Below are 26,020 nucleotides of genomic sequence, written 5' to 3'. Positions count from 1 at the left end.
ACCCCAAACCCACCCACTTCCCCCCCCCACTTCCCAGAGCTAAGTACAGGATTATAGTTACAATAATCATAGTCTAAATAAAAATTATGCATAATATACAATTAACCAAATTCATAATGTGCTTTAACTCCCCTTTAACATAACTACAAACAAAGTACCAATAACAATATCCCACTAAAATCTACTCATAAGCTAAATGGAACTTTTTAGTCCCATATTTGTTCTGAATATAATCTATCCATCTCCTCCAAACTGAAATATATCTTTCCTGTGAATGATCTTTCAAGTGAGCAGAAATCTTAGACATTTCTGCAAGATTCGAAACTTTAAACACCCATTCTTCTATAGTGGGCAAACTATACTTCTTCCAATATTGTCCCACCAGTAACCATGCTGCTGTTATCATGTTCAACATCAAGTTAGTTTCTTTAACATCACAATCTACCACAATACCCAATAAAAACAATTGCGGAGAAAACTTTATCTTTCTCTTAAAAATCTTTTGAATGTGAAATGTTAGAAAAGACACTTAAACTGGCTCCATTTTAACTCTCTTCGGTACGGGGTAGTTCTCGACAGTTCATTTAGTGACTGATCAAAGTTAACGACGGCACTGGAAAAAAAGCGACTCACGGCCATTTTTCACACTTACAACCTTGGCAGTGGGACACTGCAACGGCTATAAATATGAACCACTTCCCAAGGATCCAAGTTTTGAGCCTTTTTCACACCTAATGACCACTACTTCAGCATCGCCACGGTCACGTGATTCATATTCGGATGTTTTGACAACTGACTCACACTTATGGTGGTTGTAACATCCTGGGGTCACGTGATCACCTTTGGCGACCTTCCGACAAGCAAAGTCAATGGGGAAGCCAGGTTCACTTACTCATTTTCAATTAACAAAGAAAAGTTGTAAGAAAAGTTGTAAAACGGGGCAAAACTCAGTTAACAAATTTCTCACTTAGCAACGTAAATTTTGGGCTCAATTGTGGTCGTACGTTGAGGACTACCTGTATAAGAAAGAGGGAAGTGGAAAAGCCATCTGGCTTTCCTTGTCAGCCATGTCCGACTCTAAGGCACGGTACCCATCTCCGTTTGTTGACTGGAGACAATTAGCTTATCTCAATAAAAAAATAAATTTTACAGAATCTGTTTCCTGGCCTGGATTACCTTTTATCCTACCTAACTGGGATAAAAGAGATGGGAAGTGAAGAAGAGTAAATAATATGCCAGCCAACCAATTTAATCACCCCTTCAGTCAGTATAGACCAGGGGTCGGCAACCTCGGTTCTTTTATGACTCGTGGACTTCAACTCCCAGAATTCCTGAGCCAGCATAGCTGGCTCAGAAATTCTGGGAGTTGAAGTCCACGAGTCATAAAAGAGCCAAGGTTGCCGACCCCTGGTATAGACCAAGGGTCTTCAAACTTGGCCCTTTTATGACTTGTGGACTTCAACTCCCAGAATTCCTCAGCCAGGCAGGCTGGCTGAGGAATTTTGGGAGTTGAAGTCCACAAGTCATAAAAGGGCCTAGTTTGAAGACCCCTGGTATAGACAGTTTGAGGGAGACAAAAATCATAGAAGATGATTTGAAAAGAGAGGTAACAATGTGGTCAGCCAAGCATCATTGAGCCATGGTGGCACAATGGTTAGAATGCAGCATTGTAGGCTTCCAAGGTCAGTAAAATGAGGACCCAGATTGTTGGGGGCAATAGGCTGACTCTGAAAACTGCTTAGAGATGGTTGTAAAGCACTATGAAGTGGTATATAAATCTAAGTGCTGTTGCCACGGCCCTTCCTTCCTCTTTCCTTTCCTTCCCTCCCTCCCTCTGAATTGCTTGGAATGCAGCATTGCAGGCTAACTTTGCCCACTGCCAGGAGTTCAATCCTGACCGGTTCAAGGTTTGACTCAGCCTTCCATCCTTCAGAGGTCGGTAAAATGAGGACCCAGATTGTGGGAGGCAATAACTGACTCTGTAAACCGCTTAGAGGGGGCTGTAAAGCGCTATGAAGCGGTAAAGGTTCCCCCGCACATGCGTGCTGGTCGTTTCCAACTCTAGGGGCCGGTGCTCATCTCCGTTTCAAACCTTTATTATTTTACTTTAACGCAAGGTGGCAAACATATATAAAACTAGTTGTTCCTCCTATTTTTCTCACAGCAACTACTCTGTGAGGTGTTTTGGGCTGAGAGAGTGTGATTGGCCCAAAATCACCCAGCTGGATTTCATGCCTAAGGCAGGACTAGAACTCACAGTCGCCTGGTGATTGGCCCCAAATCACCCAGCCAGCATTCCCGCCAAAGGTGGGACTAGAACTCACAGTCTCCTGGTTTCTAGCCTGGTATCTTAATCACTAGACAAAAATGGCTCTCAATTTGCCAAATAGCTGGAGCTGTAAGACCTCAATTATACAGGCAGTAGGTAAGATTTTGGACTGGCACTTGCGACTCAGGTTTAAACTCAGGAAAACCCTGTCATGACAACTTAGTGGGTGACTCCGAGTCTGTTACTTTCTCCCAGCCCAAAATAGATCGCAGGGCTGTTGTTGGGAAAATTTAGAGGAACAAAGACTATGTAAACCATCTTGAGATCATGGAGGAAAGCTGGGATGTAAATCTCATGAGTAAATAAAAGGCACCAAGACGTATACACCTGAGTTCACAGATGCAATGACTGCAAACATCTGTCCCATTTCTTAGACTGTAGTGAGGTAATTAACCGGAAGAAACTCTCCTGAAAAATAAGCTAAAGCTGAACATTTGTCTGCTGTATATACTGAGCTACAGTTATGCTTATATTGTAAATATTCAGCTGGTGCAGAATGCAGCCGCGCGAGTTGTGATGGGGGTCTCCCGATACTCCCATGTAACACCTCTACTCCGTGAGCTGCATTGGCTTCCAGTTGCCCTTCGGGTGAGATTCAAGGTGCTGGTGATGACCTATAAAGCCCTAAATGGTGAGGGCCCGGGATATTTGAGGGAACACCTGCTGCCAGCATCAAGTTCCCTTCGTCCAGTGCGCTCCCACAGGGAGGGTCTCCTCAGGGTGCCGCCGGTTAAAGATTGCCGGCGGGTAACACCCAGGAGTAGGGCCTTCTCAGTGGGTGCGCCTGCCCTGTGGAACCAGCTGCCTGCGGAGCTTAGGACTGCCCCCAGCCTCCGTTCATTCCGCCGGGACCTGAAGACCTGGCTCTTCGAGCTCTCTGGCCCAGGCTGAGAATGTTTTAATCTTAATTTTAACTGGGTTTTAATTTTCTCAGGGTTCTATTTAATCTTTTTTAATTTGTTTTAACGTTTGTATTGACTTTCTTTTAAATGCCCTGTAAACCGCCCTGAGGCCTTCGGGAAAGGGCGGTCTATAAATCTAAATAAATAAAATAAATAAATACAGTAGAGGTCATCCAAATAATTGGCTGCCCCCTAATGGAACTGTCTCGCCTCCCACTTTTTTCTTTTAACAAATTGTAACATTCAGGCTTTTAACATTTAGCATTCAGGCTTCTTTTGGAGTGTCAGTATCTTGCTGTTCTGCTTAAAAAAAATTAAAATTCTTTTTTTAAAAATCCAAATTCTTACTGTCATTCTGATCAAATTCAGCAGCTAAAGCTTTTTCCACTATGCACTATTGATGACCTCTGTGGCAGCAGCTATGAGCAAGTATAAAGCTAATATTAGACTATAAACATGGATGAATAGAGTAATTTAAAACTAGGCTCTGAAAAACTAAGCAGTTGAAGAACGTTAGCTAAGCAAATGAAACTCCCAGTTTAGCCTTTAATCAGTGTTCAATTTCTTTCTATTCAGTTAAAGAATAAAGTGGCAAAAAAAACCAAACCAAACCAATTGATCTATACTTCTCTTATCAATAACTTTGATTTAGTTGATAAGGAACCCCCCAAACCTCACAGGAAGGAATTTCGGTGAATTTCCACTGTCTTTTGAGCACTATTAAATGACACAGCTTTTGACTGCACTAGGTAAAGGTAAAGGTTCCCCTGCACATGCCGGTGCTCATCTCCGTTTCAAAGCCGAAGAGCCAACGCTTGTCCAAGGATGTCTCTGTGGTCATGTGGCCGGTATGACTAGATGCCAAAGGCACACGGAACGCTGTTACCTTCCCACCGTAGTGGTCCCTATTTTTCTACTTGCATTTTTATGTGCTTTCGAACTGCTAGGTTGGCAGAAGCTGGGACGAGTAACAGGCGCTCACTCTGCTACGCGGCACTCGGGATTCGACCCGCCAAACTACCGACCTTCTGATCGACAAGCTCAGCGTCCTAACCCCCTGAGCCATCACGTCCCTTACTATGAAGCGGTATATAAGTCCAAATGCTATTGCTATCCCAAAGCTGCTTTGTTTTCCCCAAAAAAGGCAACTAGGAGTGTGTTTTTTTCCTTTAAGCATGTTTCGCTTCTCATCCAAGAAGCTTCTTCCGTCATTTCTTCCGTCATTTCCATCTTTCTCATGTCCCCTTGAAGAGCTCAACATTTGGATCCCCTCTTTTTAAACAGAGTGTAACTTCTTTTGGCTTCCAATCCCAAACTGCTGTGATTTCAGTATATGGTCAGCTGTTCGAAATTCAGCCCAGCCATATCTGGAAGTGGACCTCTGGCAAATCCAAAAAAAGTGAAAAGGGGGGGCTACCTACAAGCTTACCTTAAGCCGGTAATTGGCTACCGCAAGGTAGAATACGTAATCCCGTTGTTCTTCTTTGTTTCCCTTCAGCACCAGTTCTAGAAAAATAAATAAATAAAAGGGAAGAAAATGGACGTACATGGGTTTCTAATACAGGTAGTTTTCAACTTACAACACTTCACTTAGTGACCGTCCGAAGTTACAAGGTCACTGGGGAAAAAAGCGACTTACAACCAATTTTCACACTTACGACCTTGGCAGTGGCAGCAAATTGCCAAGGATCCACATTTTGATCATGTAACCAAGGGAAGGCTGCAAAGGTCGTGTTAAAAAAAAAAAAAGGTTCGTAAGTCATTTTTTTTGCAACTTTGAACGGTCACTAAACGTTGCAAGTCAAGAATTATCTGTATGCGATGAAATTCAAACAATAATAATATGAAGAAAGAGGAATGTGTTTGCCTCCCCTGTTTTTCCAACAGCACAGCTGAATCCTTGAGGAATTGAGATACACACTGGCCCACAAATTGAGTCTCCAGGTACAAGGGTATTTTTAAAGGGAGCTATTGTATTTATTTATTTTTTTTATTTTAATTCCATTTATATCCCGCCCTTCTCCGAAGACTCAGGGCGGCTTACAAGCTTAGCAGTAGCCTTCATTCTATGTATATGCCTGCTTATTAGGACTTTCATACACCCCCCAAGCGGCATTATTACAAAGTCAGCTTAATTGCCCCCAACAATCTGGGTCCTCATTTTACCTACCTCGGAAGGATGGAAGGCTGAGTCAACCTTGAGCCTGAGTATTTTTAGGCATTTGGATTTTCAGCCTTGGATGGCTTGCTGAGTTACAAAGTGCCGTGGCGCATTTGGGCCACGGAATCGGTGGGCAAGTAGGCACACATGCAGTTCCACTTGCACGAGCAGCAGGCGAGCGCGTGCGCGAAGCACCATTTCTGCAAGCGGCGGGTGTCCGGGTCCGCTGCTCGTGCAGATCCATCCCCTCTTTCTCTCCCCGCTATCCGCCGGTCCGCAAAGCCGGAAAGATTGGAGAACCGCTGCTTTAGTCCACCTGACTCTAGGTACTGAGGTTAGTTAGGACAATGGTAAGAAGATCATATAGGAGCTGTGACTAGAGGGGCCTTCGCCCAGGTTCGTCTGGTGCGCCAGTTGCGACCCTATCTGGACCTGGATGCCTTGCGTACAGTCACTCATGCACTTGTGACCTCTCGTCTAGACTACTGCAATGCTCTTTACATGGGGCTGCCCTTGAGAACCACTCGGAAGCTTCAGCTGGTACAGAGTGCAGCTGCACGAGTTCTTTTGGGGGTCTCCCGATACTCCCATATTACACCTCTGCTCCGTGAGCTGCACTGGCTTCCAGTTGCCTTCCGGGTGAAATTCAAGGTGCTGGTGATGACATACAAAGCCCTACGTGGCATGGGTCCGGATTACCTACGGAAGCACCTACTGCCGGCATCATCGTCCCTCTGTCCTATACGTTCCCACAGAGAAGGCCTCCTCAGGGTACCACCGGTCAGAGAATGTCGGCTGGTGACCCCCAGGGGGAGAGCATTCTCGGTGGGTGCACCAATCCTTTGGAACCGGATGGCCCCCCGACCTTCGCTCCTTCTGGCGTGATCTAAAAACTTATCTATTCGAACAAGCCGGCCTGGCCTGATGGATTTGGGTTTTAATATTATTTTAACTAATGTATTCTTATTTTTATTGCCCTGTACACTGCCCTGCGTCCTTCAGGAGAAGGGCGGTATAGAAATCAAATCAAATCAAATCAAATCAAATCAAATCAAATCAAATAAATAAATAAATAAATAAATAAATAAATCCTTTGGCAAAACAAATGAAAAAGTGTGTTTTCCTTCAAAATGCGGAAGAATACATTTAAAGAAGCACAACTCACTATTTAAAATGCCTTTCCCCAAATTCCAAAAAAAACTAGCAAAAATTAAAAAAAAAAGGTTGGTTTAATAGCAACAGAGAACGCTGACTCTCACGAGTCTTATTTGTGTTTCCTATATATCCAAGTAGAGACTTTTTAAGGTCAACCACTTATTTTAAAGTCCACACGGTTCAAAAGTAAATACGGCAAGGCTCATAAAATTAAAAGCCAAATGTCAGTCATCCTCGAAAAAGGGGAAAAAAATGGCCCCTGCCGAGCCAAACATTGATATTTATTCTGAAATAGGACCTTGATTGAAACGTATCAGGTTAAGAAACTATATTCTTCACAAATTGGATGTTTCTTTCCCCCCCCCCCCAATTTTTTATTATTATTATTATTTTTCCAATATATTCTTCACAAATTGGATGTTTCTACCAGAGTAGAATCTTTTCCTACAATAATTTTTGGCCCCGGTTTCTAAAAGAGGCAAGAGGCAGTTTGGTGGAGGAGTGTACAAGTAGTCCTCAACTTACGACCACAACTGAGCCCAAAATTTATGTTGCTAAGTGAGGCGTTTAAGTGAACTTTGCCCCACTTTTGTGACCCTTCTTGCCCAAGTTGTTAAATGAATCACTGCAGTGGTTTAAGTGAGTTTTGCCCCATTTAACGGCTTTTTTCACCCCATTTGCTAAGTGAATCACTGCACTTCTTAAATCATGGTTGTTGAGTGAATCTGGATTCCCCACTGAGTTTGCTTGTCAGAAGTTCGCAAAAAAGGATCACAAGATTCTGGGACACGGCAACTGTCATAAATGTGAGTCGGTTTGTCAAGCATCCGGATGTAAATCACGTGATCAGGGGGATGCTGCATAAGTGGTCATAAGTGTGCAAAATGGTCATAAGTCACTTTTTCCAGTGCCGTTGTAACTTCAAACGGTCACTAAATGACTACTTGTATAAGGATAATCACTATACATACAGCAAATAGGTTCAGAGGTCAGTGCCACCAGACAGAGAGGAGATCATTGAGGACTAGGAACATGCCAAGGCTTAAAGGAACTGCTGTAAGTCAAGGACCACTTGTATAACTCCCCAAATTAACATGGTCAGTTCGGCTGGAGAGTGGAAAAAGCTCTTAAAAGCTTCCTACCACTGCAGTGTAGTGTGTCATGTTTGAAAGATTAGTAAGAATGTCTGTACTGTACATTTTCCCCCCATAACTGCCCTATTCCCTTTCAATCCTCTGCCGTGTCTCTAAGGCCTAACAGGTGAAAGACAACGTTCACATTATGAAAGGAAATACGGGGATTTATGCTTAAGGAAAGGGTTCCGTACGGGAGATCAAGGGTGCCACGTTGCAGCTGGCCTAAGGCTTACCTTCCAAAAGTACAATGCCCTTTTTGATGTCCTCATTGTATTTGCTGCGGACCAGGCACCAAGCATACTCGAACTGTGTTCCTTTGGAGATGCTGCCTGCGCTTTGCTCAGAATTGAACTTCTTCTCGAATCTCTGGAGAACAGAAAAGAGAAAGGCTGCTAGATGGACGGGTGGCAAGGAAGCCCACCCTCAAAACTCCCAATTGCCAGTGCCCAACGTTGCCCCCCAAATCATCTATTACACACACACACACACACACGTAGGTTTCCTTACATTCCTTATACAATTGGTCTACTGTCCTCATTACAGCGAGTTTCTAGCAAGATCTCTCTCCTTGCCTTGAACGAGCGCCTTCTGCACCACCATCCCTTCGAGCTGTGACTTGCTAAGTGAACCCATCAGCCTTGGTGGAGCAGTGGGCTAATGCCTCCTTAAGTAACACCAGCTGCCTGCAATTAGTGCAGGTTCGCATCCCACCAGGCTCAAGGTTGACTCAGCCTTCCATCCTTCCCAGGTAGGTAAAATGAGGACCCAGATTGTTGGGGGCAATTAAGCTGACTTTGTAATAATGCCGCTTGGGGTGTGTGTGAAAGCCGTAATAAGCAGGCATATACATAGAATGAAGACTACTGCTAAGCTTGTAAGCCGCCCTGAGTCTTCGGAGAAGGGCGGGATATAAATGGAATTAAAATAAAATAAAAAATAAATAAATTTATTTTATTTATTTATTTATTTATTGCATTTATATACCGCCCTTTCCCTGAGGACTCAGGGCGGTTAACAGGGAGTTAAAAATCAAACATACAAAAGTTAAAAGCCAAGTTAAGAAATATTAAATCAGCCCTGTGCTATTAAAAACCCCAATTAAAATAATTTTCTCCTCAGCCTGGGCCCGAGAGCTCAAAGAGCCAGGCCAAATCTTCAGTGTTGGCCAGCCCAAAAGAAACTACCATGCTAGGAAAGGCTGTACTACTAGAAATAAGACTAGCAATTAATCTCTGTTTAATTTGTGTTTTCCAGCTGGGTGAGAATTAAATCATTTACCAAAAGGGTGGGTGATAAACCTACTGGGGGAAAAAAATCAGTCTTATTTTATCTATGGTATAGAGCAGGGGAAGGCAACCTTGGCTCTTTTATGACTCATGGGCTTCAACTCCCAGAATTCCTGAGCCAGCTATGCTATGCTGGCTGAGGAATTCTGGGAATTGAAGTCTGTGAGTCATAAAAGAGCCAAGGTTGCCTACCCCTGGTATAGAGGTAAGGCTCAACTTACAAGCATTCATCTAGTGCAGGCCTTTTCGACCTTTTTCACCCATTGTACCACTTTTGGGATATGGCCACATCCGAGTACCACCAGTCGCCTAGCAAGGTGTCAAAAACTTGATGACCCCGCCCCAAAGGAAAAAAAAGTGATGAAGTGCAGGTAGTCCTCCACTTACAAGAGTTCACTTAGTGACTGTTTGAAGTTACAATGTCACTAAACAAAGTGCCCCCCAAGCTACAGCCGAGCAAGACACCTGCCTGCCCCGCCCGGCAGCGGTCTTCCTCCTGTCCGAGGTTTTCATTGTTGTGAGCATTTCTGTTGAGGATTGGCAGCAGGGGTGGGGTGTTTGCTTTTTATTCCCCCCCCCACTCTGCTGGGTGGTTGCAGCAGGTTTTGGTCACTTCACATGACCCTGGGACACTGTGACCGTCATAAATAGGAATCAGTTGCCAAGCATCTGAATGTAAATCACAAGATCCTGGAGATGCAGCAACATTCCAGCTGATCGGCGCTTCTTCTGGGCTCAGAAGCGGCAGGATTAGCACCGAGCTCCAGCTGGAGCCTGGCGCTGATCCTGGCACTTCTGCTGAGTCGTGACAGCCCTGCAGCTCCAGTCGTCTCTCGCTCAGGCTTGTGCGGTGCTGCCACGGGTTCAGCTCATTCTCCTCCCCCGCTACCACTTTTCTAGGCTGGTCGCGTACCACCTGCCAGGTGCCAATGTACCACAGGTGGTACCCGTACCAGTGGTTGAAAAGCCCTGGTCTAGTGACCAATTTAAAGCTGCAACGGGAATGACAGAAGTGATTTATGACTGCTTCTCACAAGACAGTTGCAGGATCCCCACATGGTCACGTGATCAAAATTCAGACCCTTGCTAAGTGACTCCTATTTATGACGGCTGCAGTGTTCCAGGGTCACGTGATCACATTTTGTGGCCTCCTGACCAGCAAAGTCAATGGGGAAGCCAGCTTCACTTAACAACCGTGTGACTAGCTCCAGTGATTCACTTAACAACTATGGCAGGGAAGATCGTGAAATGGGGCGAAACTCACTTAACAAATGTCTCATTCAGCAACAGAAGTTTTTGGCTCAATTGTGATCGTAAGTCGAGGACTATCTGGTACAGCAAATCTTATTTTGGGGGGATAGCATCGCTTCTCATGTAAACTATGGCGTTTGCAGGAATGTCTGCTAGGCACTCATCCCTAGGCACAGATAATCCTCAACCTACGACCACAGTTGAGCCCAGAATTTATGTTGCTAAGTGAGAAATTTGTTAAGTGAGTTTTGCCCCATCTTACGACTTTTCTTGCCCCATCTGTTAAGTGAATGACTGCAGTTCTTAAATTAGTAACACGGTTGTGAAGTGAATCTGGCTGACTTTGCTTGTCAGGTGGTCGCAAAACGGGATCACACGACCCACGGGACACCTCAACCGTCATAAATGTGAGTCAGGTTGTCAAGCGTCCAAAAGTAAACCATGTGACCGTGGGGATGCTGAAAACAATCGTAAGTGTGACAAATAGGCATAAGTTTTTTTTTCCAGTGCCGTTGCAGCTTAAAACATTTCACTAAATGAACTGTTGGTGAAGGTGAAGACTGCCTGCATTAATCCTCGCTTATCATGAAGATCAAGCAAGATGAACAGAGATAAATTCTTTGGCACTGTCATCCATCGGCAAGTTTCCCCAAGATATGCCAGCTGGCACTATTGTATGTTTACAATGTGGGGTTCTCCACTCAGAACAAGTCAATGGAGATTCTCAGCCATCCAGGTCCTCGTTGTCCCAAAGGTGCTTTTCCAGGAGGCAACTGGACATCTTTGATTTTCCTTTGAAGACGTTTTGCTTCTCATCCAAGTAGTTTTTACAGTTTCGCTTCTCATCCAAGTAGTTTTTACAGCTCTGACTGAGTGGTGGTAAGATAAAGGTAAAGGTTCCCCCGCGCATGCGTGTTAGTCGTTTCCGACTCTAGGGGCCGGTGCTCATCTCCATTTCAAAGCCGAAGAGCCAACGCTTGTCCGAGGATGTCTCCGTGGTCATGTGGCCAGCATGACTAGACACCAAAGGCACACGGAACGCTGTTACCTTCCCACCGTAGTGGTCCCTATTTTTCTACTTGCATTTTTACGTGCTTTCGAACTGCTAGGTTGGCAGAAGCTGACTGAGTGGTGGTAAATCCTTCCAAATCCTTCCACTCCCCACCATCTAGTCCCGTGTTGGCGAACCTATGGCACGCGTGCCACAGGCGGCACGCAGAGCCCTTTCTGTGGGCACGCATGCCGTCGCCCCAGTCCTAGGCCTTCAGCTGGGTTTTATAAAACCTTTTCGCTTTAGGCCTCCGCCGCCGTGTGCAAGGAAAAAAAAAGGTTCAATCAATCAATTTCAACTTCTCGCGGTAAAAAAAAAAAGATCTCGCAAAGTTGGGATTGATTGATTGAACTTTTTAGTCCCACCCACTCTGCCATTACCACCGCAGCCACGCCCACCCAATGGGCCACACCCACCCGGCACCCGATGATACATAAGTGAGTTTGGGGATGCAGTTTGGGCGCTCAGTCTCTCAAAGGTTCGCCCTCACTGATCTAGTCAGTGCTGAAAAAGCTTCTTGAATGAGAAGCGAAACGTCTTCAAAGAAAAACAAGAAAGTCCAGTTGCAGTATCTCCCAAATGTTGGAAATGCTCCGAAGAATTAGGTACATATTTTCATACGTGGTGGTCCTGTAGCAAGTCACAAAGATTTTGGCAAATGATTTGGGCATGGCTAAAAGAAATATTAAGACAAGAAGTTGAGTTCAGTCCAGAATTTTTCCTATTGGGCATAACAAAAGAGAAATACCCTAAAGACGAGTTGTATCTGATGATTCACATTATTACAGCAGCAAGAATGTCATTTGCCCAGAATTGGAAAAGGAGTGAAATCCCAGTAGAAAACGAGGTAATAAGGAAAATTTGGGAATGCGCAGAAATGGATAAATTAACTTTGGAAATCAAAAATAAAGACCAATCAGGTTACTACAAAATTTGGAATAAATTTTATCTTTGGCGGGAACAAAAGGAAGGTCTCTATTAGAATTTATACATTGGCTGATTGTTCTAAGTACTGTATTATATATAATTGATTTGTATCTTAAGTGTATTTTATGTGTACATATACATATATGAATATTGTAGACAAGAAGGTATGTCAGTCTGTTTGTACCGTGTCCAATGTTTTAAATAATAATAATTTAATAAATAATAATAATTTAATAAATAAATAAATAAATAATTTTTAAAAAAGAAAGTCCAGCTGGCTCCTAAAAAAAGCATGTTTGGGACAACTCAGAACAAAGGATTCTCTTTTGAACAGCGGGTTCAACTGGACAGGCCTTCCCGGCGAGAGACCCAAGCTGTGCTAAAATGCGGCCCACTGAATTTCTGCCTATACAGGTAGTCCTTGAGTTATGTCCCCAGCTAAGCCCAACCTTCCCACTGCTAAGCAAGGCAGCTGTTGCGTTGCGCCCTATTGTACGACCTTTCTTGCCACGGGGTCGTTAAGCAAAACGCCGTAGTTGCTAAGTGAATCATGCAGTTCTTAAGATGCTTTTCTCAAAAGGCAACGTGTTTTTTTCCCTTTGTTAGGAAAAAGAAAATCCCGCTGCCTTTGGAAAAAAAAAATCTGGTCTGGATGACTGGGTATCTCCATAGACATGGGGTGATTAAGGAATTCTGATTTCTCCCATTGATTTTTTTTGCTTGCCAAAAGACAACTGGGAAGGTCACCAACGGCGATCGCCTGACTCCGAGATACTGCAATTATCATAAGTATGAATCAGTTGCCAGGTACCTGAATTTTGTTCATGTGACCACGAGGATGCTGCAACGGTTCATAAGTGTGAGAAATGGTCGTAAGTTACTTTTTTCCAGTGCAGTTGTAACAAAAAGATTTGGTGAAAGATAAAAAGTGCAGGGCAGAGGGGACAAACCCGCCCCCCCCCCCGCCCCCAAAGGAATAGAAAATATGAACAGAGATTCTTTCTTTCTACCAATAAAAACCTTCTTGTTGTCTTTCTGGACCAGGTGAAAAACATAGCATGACAGCTGCCCACCCCCCACCCCACCCCCCTTTAAAAGCATGGAGCCCATGCAGGATAATCTCAGGGTCTTTGCGCCCTCTACTGGGGAAGAAAAAAGCTGCAATTTCCTCATTTTTCAATTTTCCATTCAGAATGAAAATATTTTTTTGGAATGAATTTTTTTTAATTTTTATTTCATTTTAATTCCATTTATATCCCGCCCTTGTCCGAAGACTCAGGGCGGCTTACAAGCTTAGCAGTAGCTTTCATTCTATGTATATGCCTGCTTGTTAGGGCTTTCACACACACACCCCAAGCGGCATTATTACAAAGTCAGCTTAATTGCCCCCAACAATCTGGGTCCTCATTTTACCTACCTGGGAAGGATGGAAGGCTGAGTCAACCTTGAGCCTGGTGGGATGCGAACCTGCACTGATTGCAGGCAGCTGGTGTTACTTAAGGAGGCATTAGCCTACTGCTCCACCAAGGCAATGAATGAATGAATGAATGAATGAATGAATGAATGAATGAATGAATGAAAGTGGTCCCCTCTCTCTGTGAGGGAGGGCAATTCTTCACAGCCAGCAAATAGCTTTGGAGATTCTTCCAGCTAATCACAATTTCTCACCTCCATGTTTGACCATGCTGTGCAATTCTCAATGATTTGCAATTTAGCACCCTGTGCAATTCTCAAGGCTGGCTCAGAGCCCAAGGGCTCCAAAGTAATACAGGTAAGTCTTTGACTTACGATCACAACTGAGCCCAAAATGTCTGTTGTTAAGTGAGGCATTTAAGTGAACTTTGCCCCACTTTATGACCTTTCTTGCCCGAGTTGTTAAGTGAATCACTGCAGTGGTTCAGTTAGCAGCAGGGATGTTAAAAACGATTCAGGCTTCCCCATTGACTTTGCTTCTCAGAAGGCCGCAAAAGGGGATCGATCACGTGACCCCCCCCCCGGAGACACTGCAACCGTCGTATATATGAGTCAGTTGCCAAGCATCTGAATTTTGATCATGTGACTATGGGGAGAGACGCAAGGGTCATAAGTGAAAAACACAGTCCTAAGTCACTTTTTTCCAGTGCCCTTGTAACTTTGAAAAGTCACTAAATGAACTGTTGTAAGTCGAGGACAACCTGTACACAGAGAAGTCTGAAGCTGCAAAGCTGATAGCATGGCTTTAAACTCTATTTTTTTTCTTTGACATAAGGTTCAAAATGGGGTCCTCCTGCAAATTAACTATGAGAAGTTGTTGTTAGTTGCAAATTCATGTCCGTCCCATCGCGACCCATGGATGACGTTCCTCCAGGCCTTCCTGTCCTCTACCATCTTCTGGAGTCCATTTTGGCTCACACCTACTGCTTCAGTGACTCCATCCAGCCACCTCATTCTCTGTCGTCCCTTTCTTCTCTTGCCCTCCACCTTTCCCACCATTAGGCTCTTCTCCAGTGAGTCCTTCCTTCTCATTAGGTGGCCAAAGTCTTTGCGTTTCATGAGAAGAAAACACATCAGCTTTGGACACAAAGTACCAGCATGAAAAACAAAGGCTAAATGCAACATCGTCTCCCAATCACGTTGGTCACCTTCTGTAAGGTAAAGGTAAAGGTTCCCCCGCACATGCGTGCTAGTCGTTTCCGACTCTAGGGGCACATCTCCGTTTCAAAGCCGAAGAGCCAGCGCTTGTCCGAGGACGTCTCCGTGGTCATGTGGCCGGCATGACTAGACGCCAAAGGCGCATGGAACGCTGTTACCTTCCCACCATAGTGGTCCCTATTTTTCTACTTGCATTTTTACGTGCTTTCGAACTGCTAGGTTGGCAGAAGCTGGGACGAGTAACAGGCGCTCACTCTGTTATGACGCGGCACTCGGGATTCGACCCGCCAAACTGTCGACTTCTGCTCGACAAGCTCAGCGTCCTAACCCACTGAGCCACCGCGTAACTTCTGTAACTGGTCCCAAATGTGCTTCTTCAAGAGGCAACTAGACTTTCCTGTTTTTCTTTGGAGATGTTTCGCTTCTCATCCAAGAAGCTTCTTCAGCTCTGACTGGATGATGGGGAATGGAAGGATTTATATTCCTCTGCAGACAGCTGGTCATTTGCATTCTTTTAGAGTCGTTGAGGCACTTGGAGGTTTATCTGTGTCGTCAGGGTCACCTGAGTAGTGCAAATGGGTGTTGGAGCCAGGCGAACAGACTCATCCCCAACAGCCTGCACCTGTGAAGGGACACAGGGCAGAAAAGATCACACAGCCAAGGAGGCTTCACGCCCATTTGCACCGCTCAGGTGACCCTGAGGACACAGATAAACCTCCAAGTGGCCTCAATGACTCTCTAAAAGAATGCAAATGACCAGCTGTCTGCAAGGAGTATAAATCCTTCCATTCCCCACCATCCGGTCAGAGTCGAAGAAGCTTCTTGGATGAGAAGCGAAATGTCTTCAAAGAAAAACAAGAAAGTTTTGGGACAACCAGGACCTGGATGACTGAGAGTCTCCATGGACATACTTCTCTAACTGGCGGGAGAAATCCGTGTTTTACAAACTTCCCCTCTTCCTCCACTCCATCTTAAGCAGAGGTGGCCCAAATTTCCATTGCTAAGCAGGACAGCTGTTAAATGAGTTTTGCCCCATTTTACGACCTTTCTTGCAACCGTCGTTAGGTGAGCCGGTGCGCTTGTTAAAGTTAGTAACACAGTTGTTAAGTGCATCTGGTTTCCCTATTGACTTTCCTTGTCAGGAGGTCGCAAAAGGGGATCACGTGACCCCAGGAACACTGCGACCGTCCTAAAAACATGCCAGTTGCCAAGTATCAGGATTTTGATCACACAATGATGGGAGATGCTGCAATGGTTTTAACTGTGAAAAATGGTCCTAGGTCACTTTTTTTTCAGCTCTGTGGCAACATCAAACGGTCGCTAAACGAATGATTGTATGTCGAGGATCACCTTGAAGATGAAAGAAACTATTTCTTGCGGTAGAACAGGGCTGGAAATTTATTATCTTTCTAAAATGAAGGCTGAGCTGCAAATATTTTCAATTAACGCAGAACAGCACATATCCAGGTTTGAAAAATCAGGTAACACAACAATTCCCTTGAGGGTGCTGCTATTTCACTGCACTGATTCTGGCCATCAAAGACTCAATACTGACAAGGGGTGGGGGGAAAGAGATCCAACGGGATCTCTTATGAAGCATTATGGGAGAACTGCAGAGACAAAGGAACACAGGGACCACAGTGTGCGTGACTGTGTTGCCAGGCACAAAACAATGTTTTTTTGTTTTGTTTCTTTTGTCTGAGGTGGTCAGGGCCACAACTGCAAGCCCAAGCAGATGACAGCTGCCCCCATAAAGAAGAATGGAAGGGATTTTTCACCCCCTCTGCACGTAAGAAGATCTTTTTGACCTCAACCGTGGGAAGAAATGGTCAGCTACATTCCTTTCGATAAAAGGTCTCAGAAGTGAGTTTTAAAAGCCCTCAGGCAGAGCTTTGACCGGGTTGAGGAGAACATGGTGATCTCCAGTGGAGAGATCACTGGGATGGCCAAAGATCAGGTGTGACGTCTCCCCAGCCTGCTTGAAAACCCGTGTTTGCTAAAAAATACCCACTCAAAATGTCCTTTGCCCTAAAGCATCCCTTTCATGCTGTTTGGTTTTTTTTTTGTGTGTGTGTGTGTGTGTGTGTGTGTGTGTGTATTTATGGAAATGGGAACCTGTCTAAACACTATTATCATTGCAACACCATCACTTCAAGGTCGGAAAACGCTAAGTGAAGCCAAAATAAACCTTAACAGTACATTGCCTCTTGGACAGAAAGAAGCCCGTGGGACGTCCTATATATATAAAAAAAAAATTGGCAGGCACTATCTCTGGGACTATACAATATTGTACTTGGAGATCCAAAAGCAACAACAGCACATCCAGCCCTTCTCATAAAAAACGGCATTCTCTTTTAAAATGAGTTCATTTCCTAGTTCATGGACTTGATGTGCGCGTCTCTGTGGTTTTCTTCATTTTCCATGGCTTTTTCTCAAGATTGTTTTTCAACTTCCTGGCCCAGATCTTCCTGAAAACCCAGTTAAATCCCCCAGTAGCAGCCTACTGTTGAGTTAGTTAATATTGTACTACTGAGCAAATTTACCATAAATATGTAATATAAGTGTAATACACAGTACCAAAACAAATTTAGGAGAAATAACCTGCAGGTATTCTGGACAGGTGCCACAATAATTTATAAGGGTTTTTTTTATCCCACCTTTATTATTTTACTTTAACGCAAGGTGGCAAACATATATAATACTACTTGTTCCTCCTATTTTTCTCACAGCAACTACTCTGTGAGGTGTTTTGGGCTGAGAGAGTGTGATTGGCCCAAAATCACCCAGCTGGATTTCATGACTAAGGCAGGACTAGAACTCAGTCGCCTGGTGATTGGCCCAAAATCACCCAGCCAGCATTCGCGCCAAAGGTGGGACTAGAACTCACAGTCTCCTGGTTTCTAGCCTGGTATCTTAATCACTAGACAAAAATGGCTCTCAATTTGCCAAATAGCTGGAACTGTAAGACCTCAACTATAGAGGCAATAGGTAAGATTTTGGACTGGCACTCGCGACGCAGGTTCAAACTCAGGAAAACTCTGTCATGGCAACATGAGTCCTTCGGGAAAGGGCGGTATATAAATCTAAATAAATAAATAAATAAACTTAGTGGGTGACTCTGAGTCTGTTACTTTCTCCCAGCCCAACCTAGATCGCAGGGCTGTTGTTGGGAAAATTTAGAGGAACAAAGACTATGTAAACCATCTTGAGATCATGGAGGAAAGCTGGGATGTAAATCTCATGAGTAAATAAAAGGCACCAAGACGTATACACCTGAGTTCACAGATGCAATGACTGCAAACATCTGTCCCATTTCTTAGACTGTAGTGAGGTAATTAACCGGAAGAAACTCTCCTGAAAAATAAGCTAAAGCTGAACATTTGTCTGCTGTATATACTGAGCTACAGTTATGCTTATATTGTAAATACAGTAGAGGTCATCCAAATAATTGGCTGCCCCCTAATGGAACTGTCTCACCTCCCACTTTTTTTTTAACAAATTGTAACATTCAGGCTTTTAACATTTAGCATTCAGGATTCTTTTGGAGTGTCAGTATCTTGCTGTTCTGCTTAAAAAAAATTAAAATTCTTTTTAAAAAAATCCAAATTCTTACTGTCATTCTGATCAAATTCAGCAGGTAAAGCTTTTTCCACTATGCACTATTGATAACCTCTGTAGCAGCAGCTATGAGCAAGTATAAAGCTAATATTAGACTATAAACATAGGGGCCGGTGCTCATCTCCGTTTCAAAGCCGAAGAGCCAGCGCTTGTCCGAGGACGTCTCCGTGGTCATGTGGCCGGCATGACTAGATGCAAAAGGCGCACAGAACACTGTTACCTTCCCACCATAGTGGTCCCTATTTTTCTACTTGCATTTTTACGTCCTTTCGAACTGCTAGGTTGGCAGAAGCTGGGACGAGTAACAGACGCTCACCCTGCTACGCGGCACTCGGGATTTGACCCGCCAAACTGCCGAACTTCTGATCGACAAGCTCAGCGTCCTAACCCACTGAGCCACCACGTCCCTAGAGCATACATATTATGGTGTAATCTCAACCATCAGAGCAATGTGCTTAGTTCCAATAATGTATGTGTATCAGTTGTCAGAAAAGTCCCTTGTCCGTCTCCATTCACATTTAATACGCGTTTTTCTTTTTTATAATTCTTTTGTAGCTCCAGGCTATAGGGGGGGAAAAGCAGGTCTGATTGAGGGAATGCTAGGGGCTGACCTCTGCTGAAGAAGTTGCTCGTATTTTGTACGTTTGCCGCCTTGAGTTGCTTATAAAGAAATAAAGGTGGGATAAAAATGCAATAAATAAGTAAAATAAATAAATTGCTTAACACTAGGAAAGCCTTTGCAGGTCTGTCCTGCCCTTCCTGCAAGCTGTAAAGGATTTTGGGCCTGCTCGCTTCCTGTTATTCAGGATACTGCAAATAAGCGCTACGCGCTTAGAGTTCAAAGCATTGTTAAGAGACCGGACACACTTCATGGTCTGTTTCTATTGTCCCCTCTAGGAGGTTTCTAGCAGAACGACTAGATTCTGTAACAGCTTTGTTCCTTATGCCATCCGTCTCGTAAATTCACAAGATTCTTTTTTTTCACCATGTATATATTCAAACTAGACTGGGATGTTGCTCTGTGTCATATGTTTGTGTATGTGACTATATGTATAATGGTATTTTTTTGAGAGCTGAATGCAATGAAATTTCATTTTAATGTATGCTGATTAGTGTACAATTAAAGCGACAATGAAGTTTTTATTCTATTCTATTCCTCTCGATTCACATTGGATTTCTCTTCACTTATCGCACAGGTGCAGCAACTCAGAATACCGTATATCCCCTGCTTTTTTGCAAAGCAAACAGAAATTATAAAAGTGCAAAATACAGGTAGTCCTCAACTTACAATCACAACTGAGCCCAAAATTTCAGTTGCTAAGGGAGACAGTTGTTAAGTGAAATTTGCTTTATTTTATGACCTTTCTTGCCAGGGTAGTTAAGTGAATCACTGCTATTAAATTACTAACACAGTTGTTTAGCAAGTCTAGCTTGTCCATTGACTTTGCTTGCCAGAAGGTCACAAAGGGCGGTCACATGGCCTCAGGACACTGCAACCATAATAAATATGAGTCAGTTGCCAAACATCTGAATTTGTATCATGTAACCACGGGGATGCTGCCATGGTTATTATTGTGTGAAATTTGGGTCATGTCACTTTTTGTCGTGCCACTGTAAATATGAACAGTCATTAAATGAACTGTTTGTAAGCCGAGGACTACCTGTAAATTGAAGAACAGGGGAAAGGGAAGGCGTTCTCTGTGGGCACGCCAGACCTATGGAACCGCTTGCCGGTTGAGCTCCGGATGGCCCCCGACCTTCGCTCCTTCCGGCGCGATCTAAAACGTATCTATTCGAGCAATCTGACCTGGTCTGATGGGTTAGGGTTGGGGTTTTAATACGTTTTAATTATTGTTTTAACCTTGGGCATTTATTTAATCGTTTTTAACTTTTGTATCCTGTTTCTGTATTTATTGCCCTGTACACCGCCCTGAGTCCTTCGGGAGAAGGGCGGTATAAAAATATAATAAATAAATAAATAAATGAAAAGAAGCCTGGAGAAGAAGGGAAAAAAGTTCTATAGAAAGGAATATAATGATTAAGCACATCTGAAAGCCTTATAAGGATTAAGCAGAGACATACTTAATTAAGAGGCCCATGAGGACATCTAGTCGAGCCCAATTATTACTTTTGAAAATATATCCTTTTAACATTTATATTTTATGGTGTTTTACTCATGCAGGAGAAATGTTACTCCATATATTGCTAGTCCATGTATGATATCCCATCTAAATAGCCCTACTGAATCCGAAGCCCAAAATTTCCCGCGGAAGGGAGTGGCTGGAGGGGGACACTCGACCTTTCACTCCCTTGTTTTCCGTCTTAGCAACTAAAGGTAGACTGCTCCTGAACTTGGAGGCTTCCCTCAGCCACGCTGGTTCAAAAAACAGGCAGGTGTTACTCACTTTTAGATCCTCCAACGCCACCACCTCGCTCAGCACCGACTCCATCACGCCCAAACCCGGAAGCGGCCGCTAGACGGAAGCGGAAATCCTACATTGCTTTTGCGTGGAGACTCTCGAACCATCATCTCTATGGTAACTGCTTCGCGCCATCTATTCAAGCCTCCAGGATTTTCAGCCGCTCGTGCCTAAGTCCGCGCGGCTCCTTCCGTTGGAAAAACCGGAAGTCGGTCGAGAGATGGCTTTCTGCTGCTATGGCAACGCCAAGAGCGGACCGCTAATGGCTCGGCAGTCTCCCTACTTTAGGACTTCAGTTCCCATCAGCCCTTGCGGCTCGGAAAGTTTCTATTCGTAACTTCAGGAAAGGAATAAGGGGGTCTACGCCCGCAGTTTGGGGAGTGGGCAAAAGAGGAGCGAAAGGCAGCCTGGCTAGATAGAAGCACATATTATGGGATGGGACAGGTAGAGACAGGATTCCCCCAAAGCCACAAATTAGGGAATAAACCATAACAGCTTGAGATTGTGTAATGTACTAACTCAGGGGTCGGCAACCTTGGCTCTTTTATGACTCGCGGACTTCAACTCCCAGAATTCCTGAGCCAGCTATGCTGGCTCAGGAATTCTGGGAGTTAAAGTCCGCGAGTCATAAAAGAGCCAAGGTTGCCGACCCCTGTACTAAATAAACTAAACTAATGGTTCTCAACCTTAAAAAGGCCTGGACTTCAATTCCCAGAATTCCCCACCCAGCATTACTGGCTGGGGAATTCTGGGAGTTGTAGTCTACGCCTCTTCAAGTGGCCAAGGCTGAGAAACACTGTACTAAGCCATAAGCCATGGTTTACCAAGCATGCTGGCTAGGGAATTCCACATTTCTTAAAAGTTGCTGAGGTTGAGAAACATTGCTCTACTGTGTGACGTGGGGATTATTTGTAGAGTTGTCAGTCTAGTGTACGGATGTCAAACTTGCCGCATCAGGTGTTGCGACGTAGCATGACTTTTTTTGCATTGCCGGAGCTGGGGTGGGCGCAGCCTCAGCATGAAGCAACTGGCCTGCAGGCTGACAGTTTGACACCCCTGGTCTAGTGCAATAGCCTGCAGCAATAGAGAATACAGGTGGTCCTTGACTTACAATAGTTCGCTCTTTACATGGGGCTGCCCTTGAGAACCACTCAGAAGCTTCAGCTGGTACAGAGTTCAGCTGCACGAGTTCTTTTGGGGGGTCTCCCGATACTCCCATATTACACCTCTGCTCCGTGAGCTGCACTGGCTTCCAGTTGCCTTCCGGGTGAAATTCAAGGTGCTGGTAATGACATACAAAGCCCTACATGGCATGGGTCCGGATTACCTACGGGAGCACCTACTGCCGGCGTCATCGTCCCTCCGTCCTATACGTTCCCACAGAGAGGGCCTCCTCAGGGTACCACCGGTCAGAGAATGTCGGCTGGTGACCCCCAGGGGGAGAGCATTCTCGGTGGGTGCTCCAATCCTTTGGAACCGCTTACCAGCTGAACTCCGGATGGCCCCCCGACCTTCGCTCCTTCCGGCGTGATCTAAAAACTTATCTATTCGAACAAGCCGGCCTGGCCTGATGGATTTGGGTTTTAAAATTATTTATCTAATGTATTCTTATTTTATTGCCCTGTACGCCGCCCTGAGTCCTCTAGGAGTAGGGCGGTATCTAAATCAAATAAATAAATAAATAGTGACCATTCAAAGTTACAATGGGACAGGAAAAAGTTATTGATAGCCATTTTTCATAAGACCATTTCAGCATCTCACGGTCATGTGATCAAAATTCAGATGCTTGGCAATCGACTCATGTTTATGACGGTTACAGTGTTCCAGGGTCATGTGATCACTTTTTGCGACCTTCTGACAAGAAGGGAAACCAGATTCGCTTAAAAAGCGTGTTACTTAACAACTGCAGTTATTTGCTTCACAACTGTGGCAAGAAAGGTCGTAAAATGGGGCAAAGCTCACTTAACTGCCTTGCTTAGCAACAGAAATTTAAAAGTGGCCATTCAGCCCCTGAAGTTTATCTTGCTTTACTTACTAAGGATGGCACTTGCTTTTTCCTGTTCCTTCTACAGCTGAACAGAACAGCAGAAATCCCATAGAACTCTATAAACTGAGTTCAAAAAAATAGTCTGTGAGCAATGAAGTTAGCTTGTCTTCTGCATTCATCTTCTCCAGCTTCGCTTCCTTTCTAGGACAGCATTTGAGATGTGAATAAATAGCTAGCTAAGCTAAAGACCAAAACCTCTCAACTTAGTCTAGCTTTAGCTAGGCTAGGGCAACCATATCTGGTCTATGAAATCACCTCTAGATGTCGTCAAAGAGAAGATATAAACTAATTGTTGCCATCTAGTGAGCATCTGGATTCCTGTAAACTAGGAAAGGTACCCTAGTTTCGCATCCCTATTATTCTTTTTCTCTAGTTTGGGCCTTTATTCTGAAAAATATCCCAACTTCATCATTATTTTGTGACATCATTATTTTGTGACAATCCATAATAGTGTTGTCTTGTAGATTTCTCAGCCTGTATAACTAGCAAGGTTTATGGCTTAGTGTGGTTTATGACTTAACATGGCATGCAAATACAGCCATTTGTTATTTAGTCAATAAATCACAGTGAAACAAAACTATAGTTCAATCTGTCAACCTGGTTATTGGATTACAACTAAATTATTATTATTACAGGCAGTCCTCAATTTGCAACCATTTGTTTAGTGACCATTTTAAGTTATGACAGCACTGGAAAAATTGACTTATGACAAGTTTTCACACTTAAGACTGTTGCAACATCTCCACGGTCACATGATCAAAATTTGATTCTTGACAACTGGCATGTATTTATAACAGTTGCACTGTCCCAGCATAATGTGATCAGCATTTATACCTTCTCAGCTGTCTTCTAACAAGCAAAGGCAATGTGGGAATCCAGATTCACTTAACAACCACACAATTCACTTAGCAACTTAAGTTTTCATTTTTAATTAATGAATTTTAATCTTAAATTTGTATTAATTTTATGGGCATTGTTTAATTATGTTTTAATAATCTTAATTTTTGTATCTAGTTTTTTATGTATTGCCCTGTTCACCGCCCTGAGTCCCTAGGGAGAAGGGCGGTATATAAATTAAATTAATAAATAAATAAATAAATAAGTGACTCACTTAACAATTGTGGCAAAAAAGGTCATAAATGGGGCAAAATTTACTTACCGTCTCGCTTAGCAACAAAAATTTGGATCTCAGTTGCAGTCATAAGACGAGGACTGTCTGTATATGGGAAACAGGAATTAAATGTAACGTGTGAAAAGGATTTTGGGATCATTATGGATCACAAGTGGAATATGAGTCAACCATATGTCTTCACTTCTAAAAAGTGGAATTTGGTTTCCAAACCTCAGGTAGGAATAATTCTGCTTGGTCTGATTTAACTTCGTGTGATTCCCTCCCTCTTGGAATAATATGACCCTTGCATCTTGTTCCTTTTTTTGAAAAAAAGATTTAGAAACTTAACTGGGACAGTTTCAGAGAAGCATGATTCTGGATGAACATCATGAAAAACTTCCAAACAATGAGTAATTTGGTGGTGGAACTAACTATAAACAAATTATCTAGGGAATTTGTGATTTCCCCTTCCCAGCCACCTTTCAGATATATTTTAATTTGGATTAGCAGTGTAATAATGTAGTGACCATCACCCCAGCCATTCTTAAGAAAAGGGAAAGAGACAAAATACTGGGAGATGTTTTAATTCTAGTTGTGAGGTCATTTTCAGTCTAATTTACACCATTGTTCTTCCAGTCACTTCCTATACAGGTAGTCCTGGACTTACAATCACAACAGACCCCAAAGTTTCCTGTAGCTAAGCAAGACAGTTGTTAAGTGGGTTTTGCTCCATTTTACGACCTTTCTTGCCACAGTTGTTAAGTGAATCATTGCAGTTGTTAAGTGAATCTTTCGGTTGTTAAGTGAGTGTGGCTTCCCCCATTGATTTTGTTTGTCAGAAGCTGGTTGGGAAGGTTGCAAACGACGATCACATGGTCCTGGGACAGCGCAACGGTCCTAAATACATGCCAGTTGCCAAGGGTCTGAATTTTGATCACATGACCATGGGGATGCTGCAACAGCCGTAAGGGTGAAAAATAGTCCTAGGTCACTTTTTTCAGTGCACTGTAGTTTCAAACGATCACTAAACCTAATTAGAAAAAAGCAGACGCAGCAATACGTACAGGTAGCCAAAAATATCTTTGTATCTTGATATTTGTTCATTAAAGACTAAAAGAGAGTATTTGTAGCTCAGGGTTGAATCCTTGGGGTTCTTGCTGCTCTGTGAGCTTGGTGCTTTTCTTGCAGACGTTTCATTACCAAACTAGGCAACATCATCAGTGCTACTTTTTAATTTTGTACTGTGTAGCAGGGGTGTCAAACTGCTGGCCCGTGGGCTGGTTGCATCACGCAGAGGACACACCCACCCTAGCTCCAGCAATGCAAAAAAAGTTGTGATAGGTCGCGACACGTCACTTGATGCGGCGAGTTTGACACCCGTGCGTTATAGTACCGGCTTGCTCTGTCAGTAGAGGTAAACGTGAAAATATTTAAGTAGCAAAAAACAGAGTGAAAGGCAAGGAGAATTAGGGAGAGACATATACATAGGCCAGAATTCCTCCCAAATGATCCGACCAACCAGTCCATTCCTCCCCTCCCCATTAGTCCTCGACTTACATCAGTTCAAAGTTACAACAGCACTGAAAAAAGTGATCGATGACCATTTTTTTTACGACCGTTGCGGCGTCTCCATGGTCACATGATCAAAATCTAGACGCTTGGCAACTGACCCATGTTTACGATGGCTGCATCGTCCTGGGGTCATGTGATCAACTTTTGTGATCTTCTAAAGAGCAAAGTCAATGGGGAAACCACATTCACTTGAACAACCATGTTGAATGGTTAACTTAAGAACTGCAGTGATTCACTTAACAACTGTGGCAAGAAAGCCCGTGTCATAAAATGGGGCAAAATTCACTTAACAACTGTCTCACTTAGCAGCAGAGGTTTAGGGCTCAGTCATGGTCATAAGTCAAGGACTGCCTGTACTGTGGGAAGGTGCTGTCCAAAGTGGGGCTACTTGCTCCACCCAGTGAGATCACGAAAAGCGGAATT

General features: G+C 43.7%; 1 protein-coding gene across 1 annotated transcript in view; it reads right to left on the bottom strand.

Annotated features, from left to right (window-relative positions):
• The window catches only part of FIS1 (fission, mitochondrial 1), a 34,106-nt gene extending 13,157 nt beyond the window's left edge, over positions 1–20,949 (bottom strand). The window contains exons 1-3 of the mRNA XM_083377822.1: positions 20,853–20,949; positions 7,917–8,049; positions 4,661–4,737 (exon numbers count right to left, since the gene is read on the bottom strand). Coding sequence (XP_083233948.1) covers positions 4,661–4,737; positions 7,917–8,049; positions 20,853–20,897 — 255 coding nt within the window. The 5' untranslated portion in view covers positions 20,898–20,949. The remainder of the gene's footprint in view (positions 1–4,660; positions 4,738–7,916; positions 8,050–20,852) is intronic.
• Positions 20,950–26,020: the final 5,071 nt, after the last annotated feature.

This window comes from Vipera ursinii (genome assembly GCF_947247035.1).
Source record: "Vipera ursinii genome assembly, chromosome: Z".
In the NCBI taxonomy this organism is placed as follows: Eukaryota; Metazoa; Chordata; class Lepidosauria; order Squamata; family Viperidae; genus Vipera; species Vipera ursinii.
Note: the sequence above shows the minus strand (reverse complement) of the source record. Positions and strands in the feature narration are given on the sequence as shown.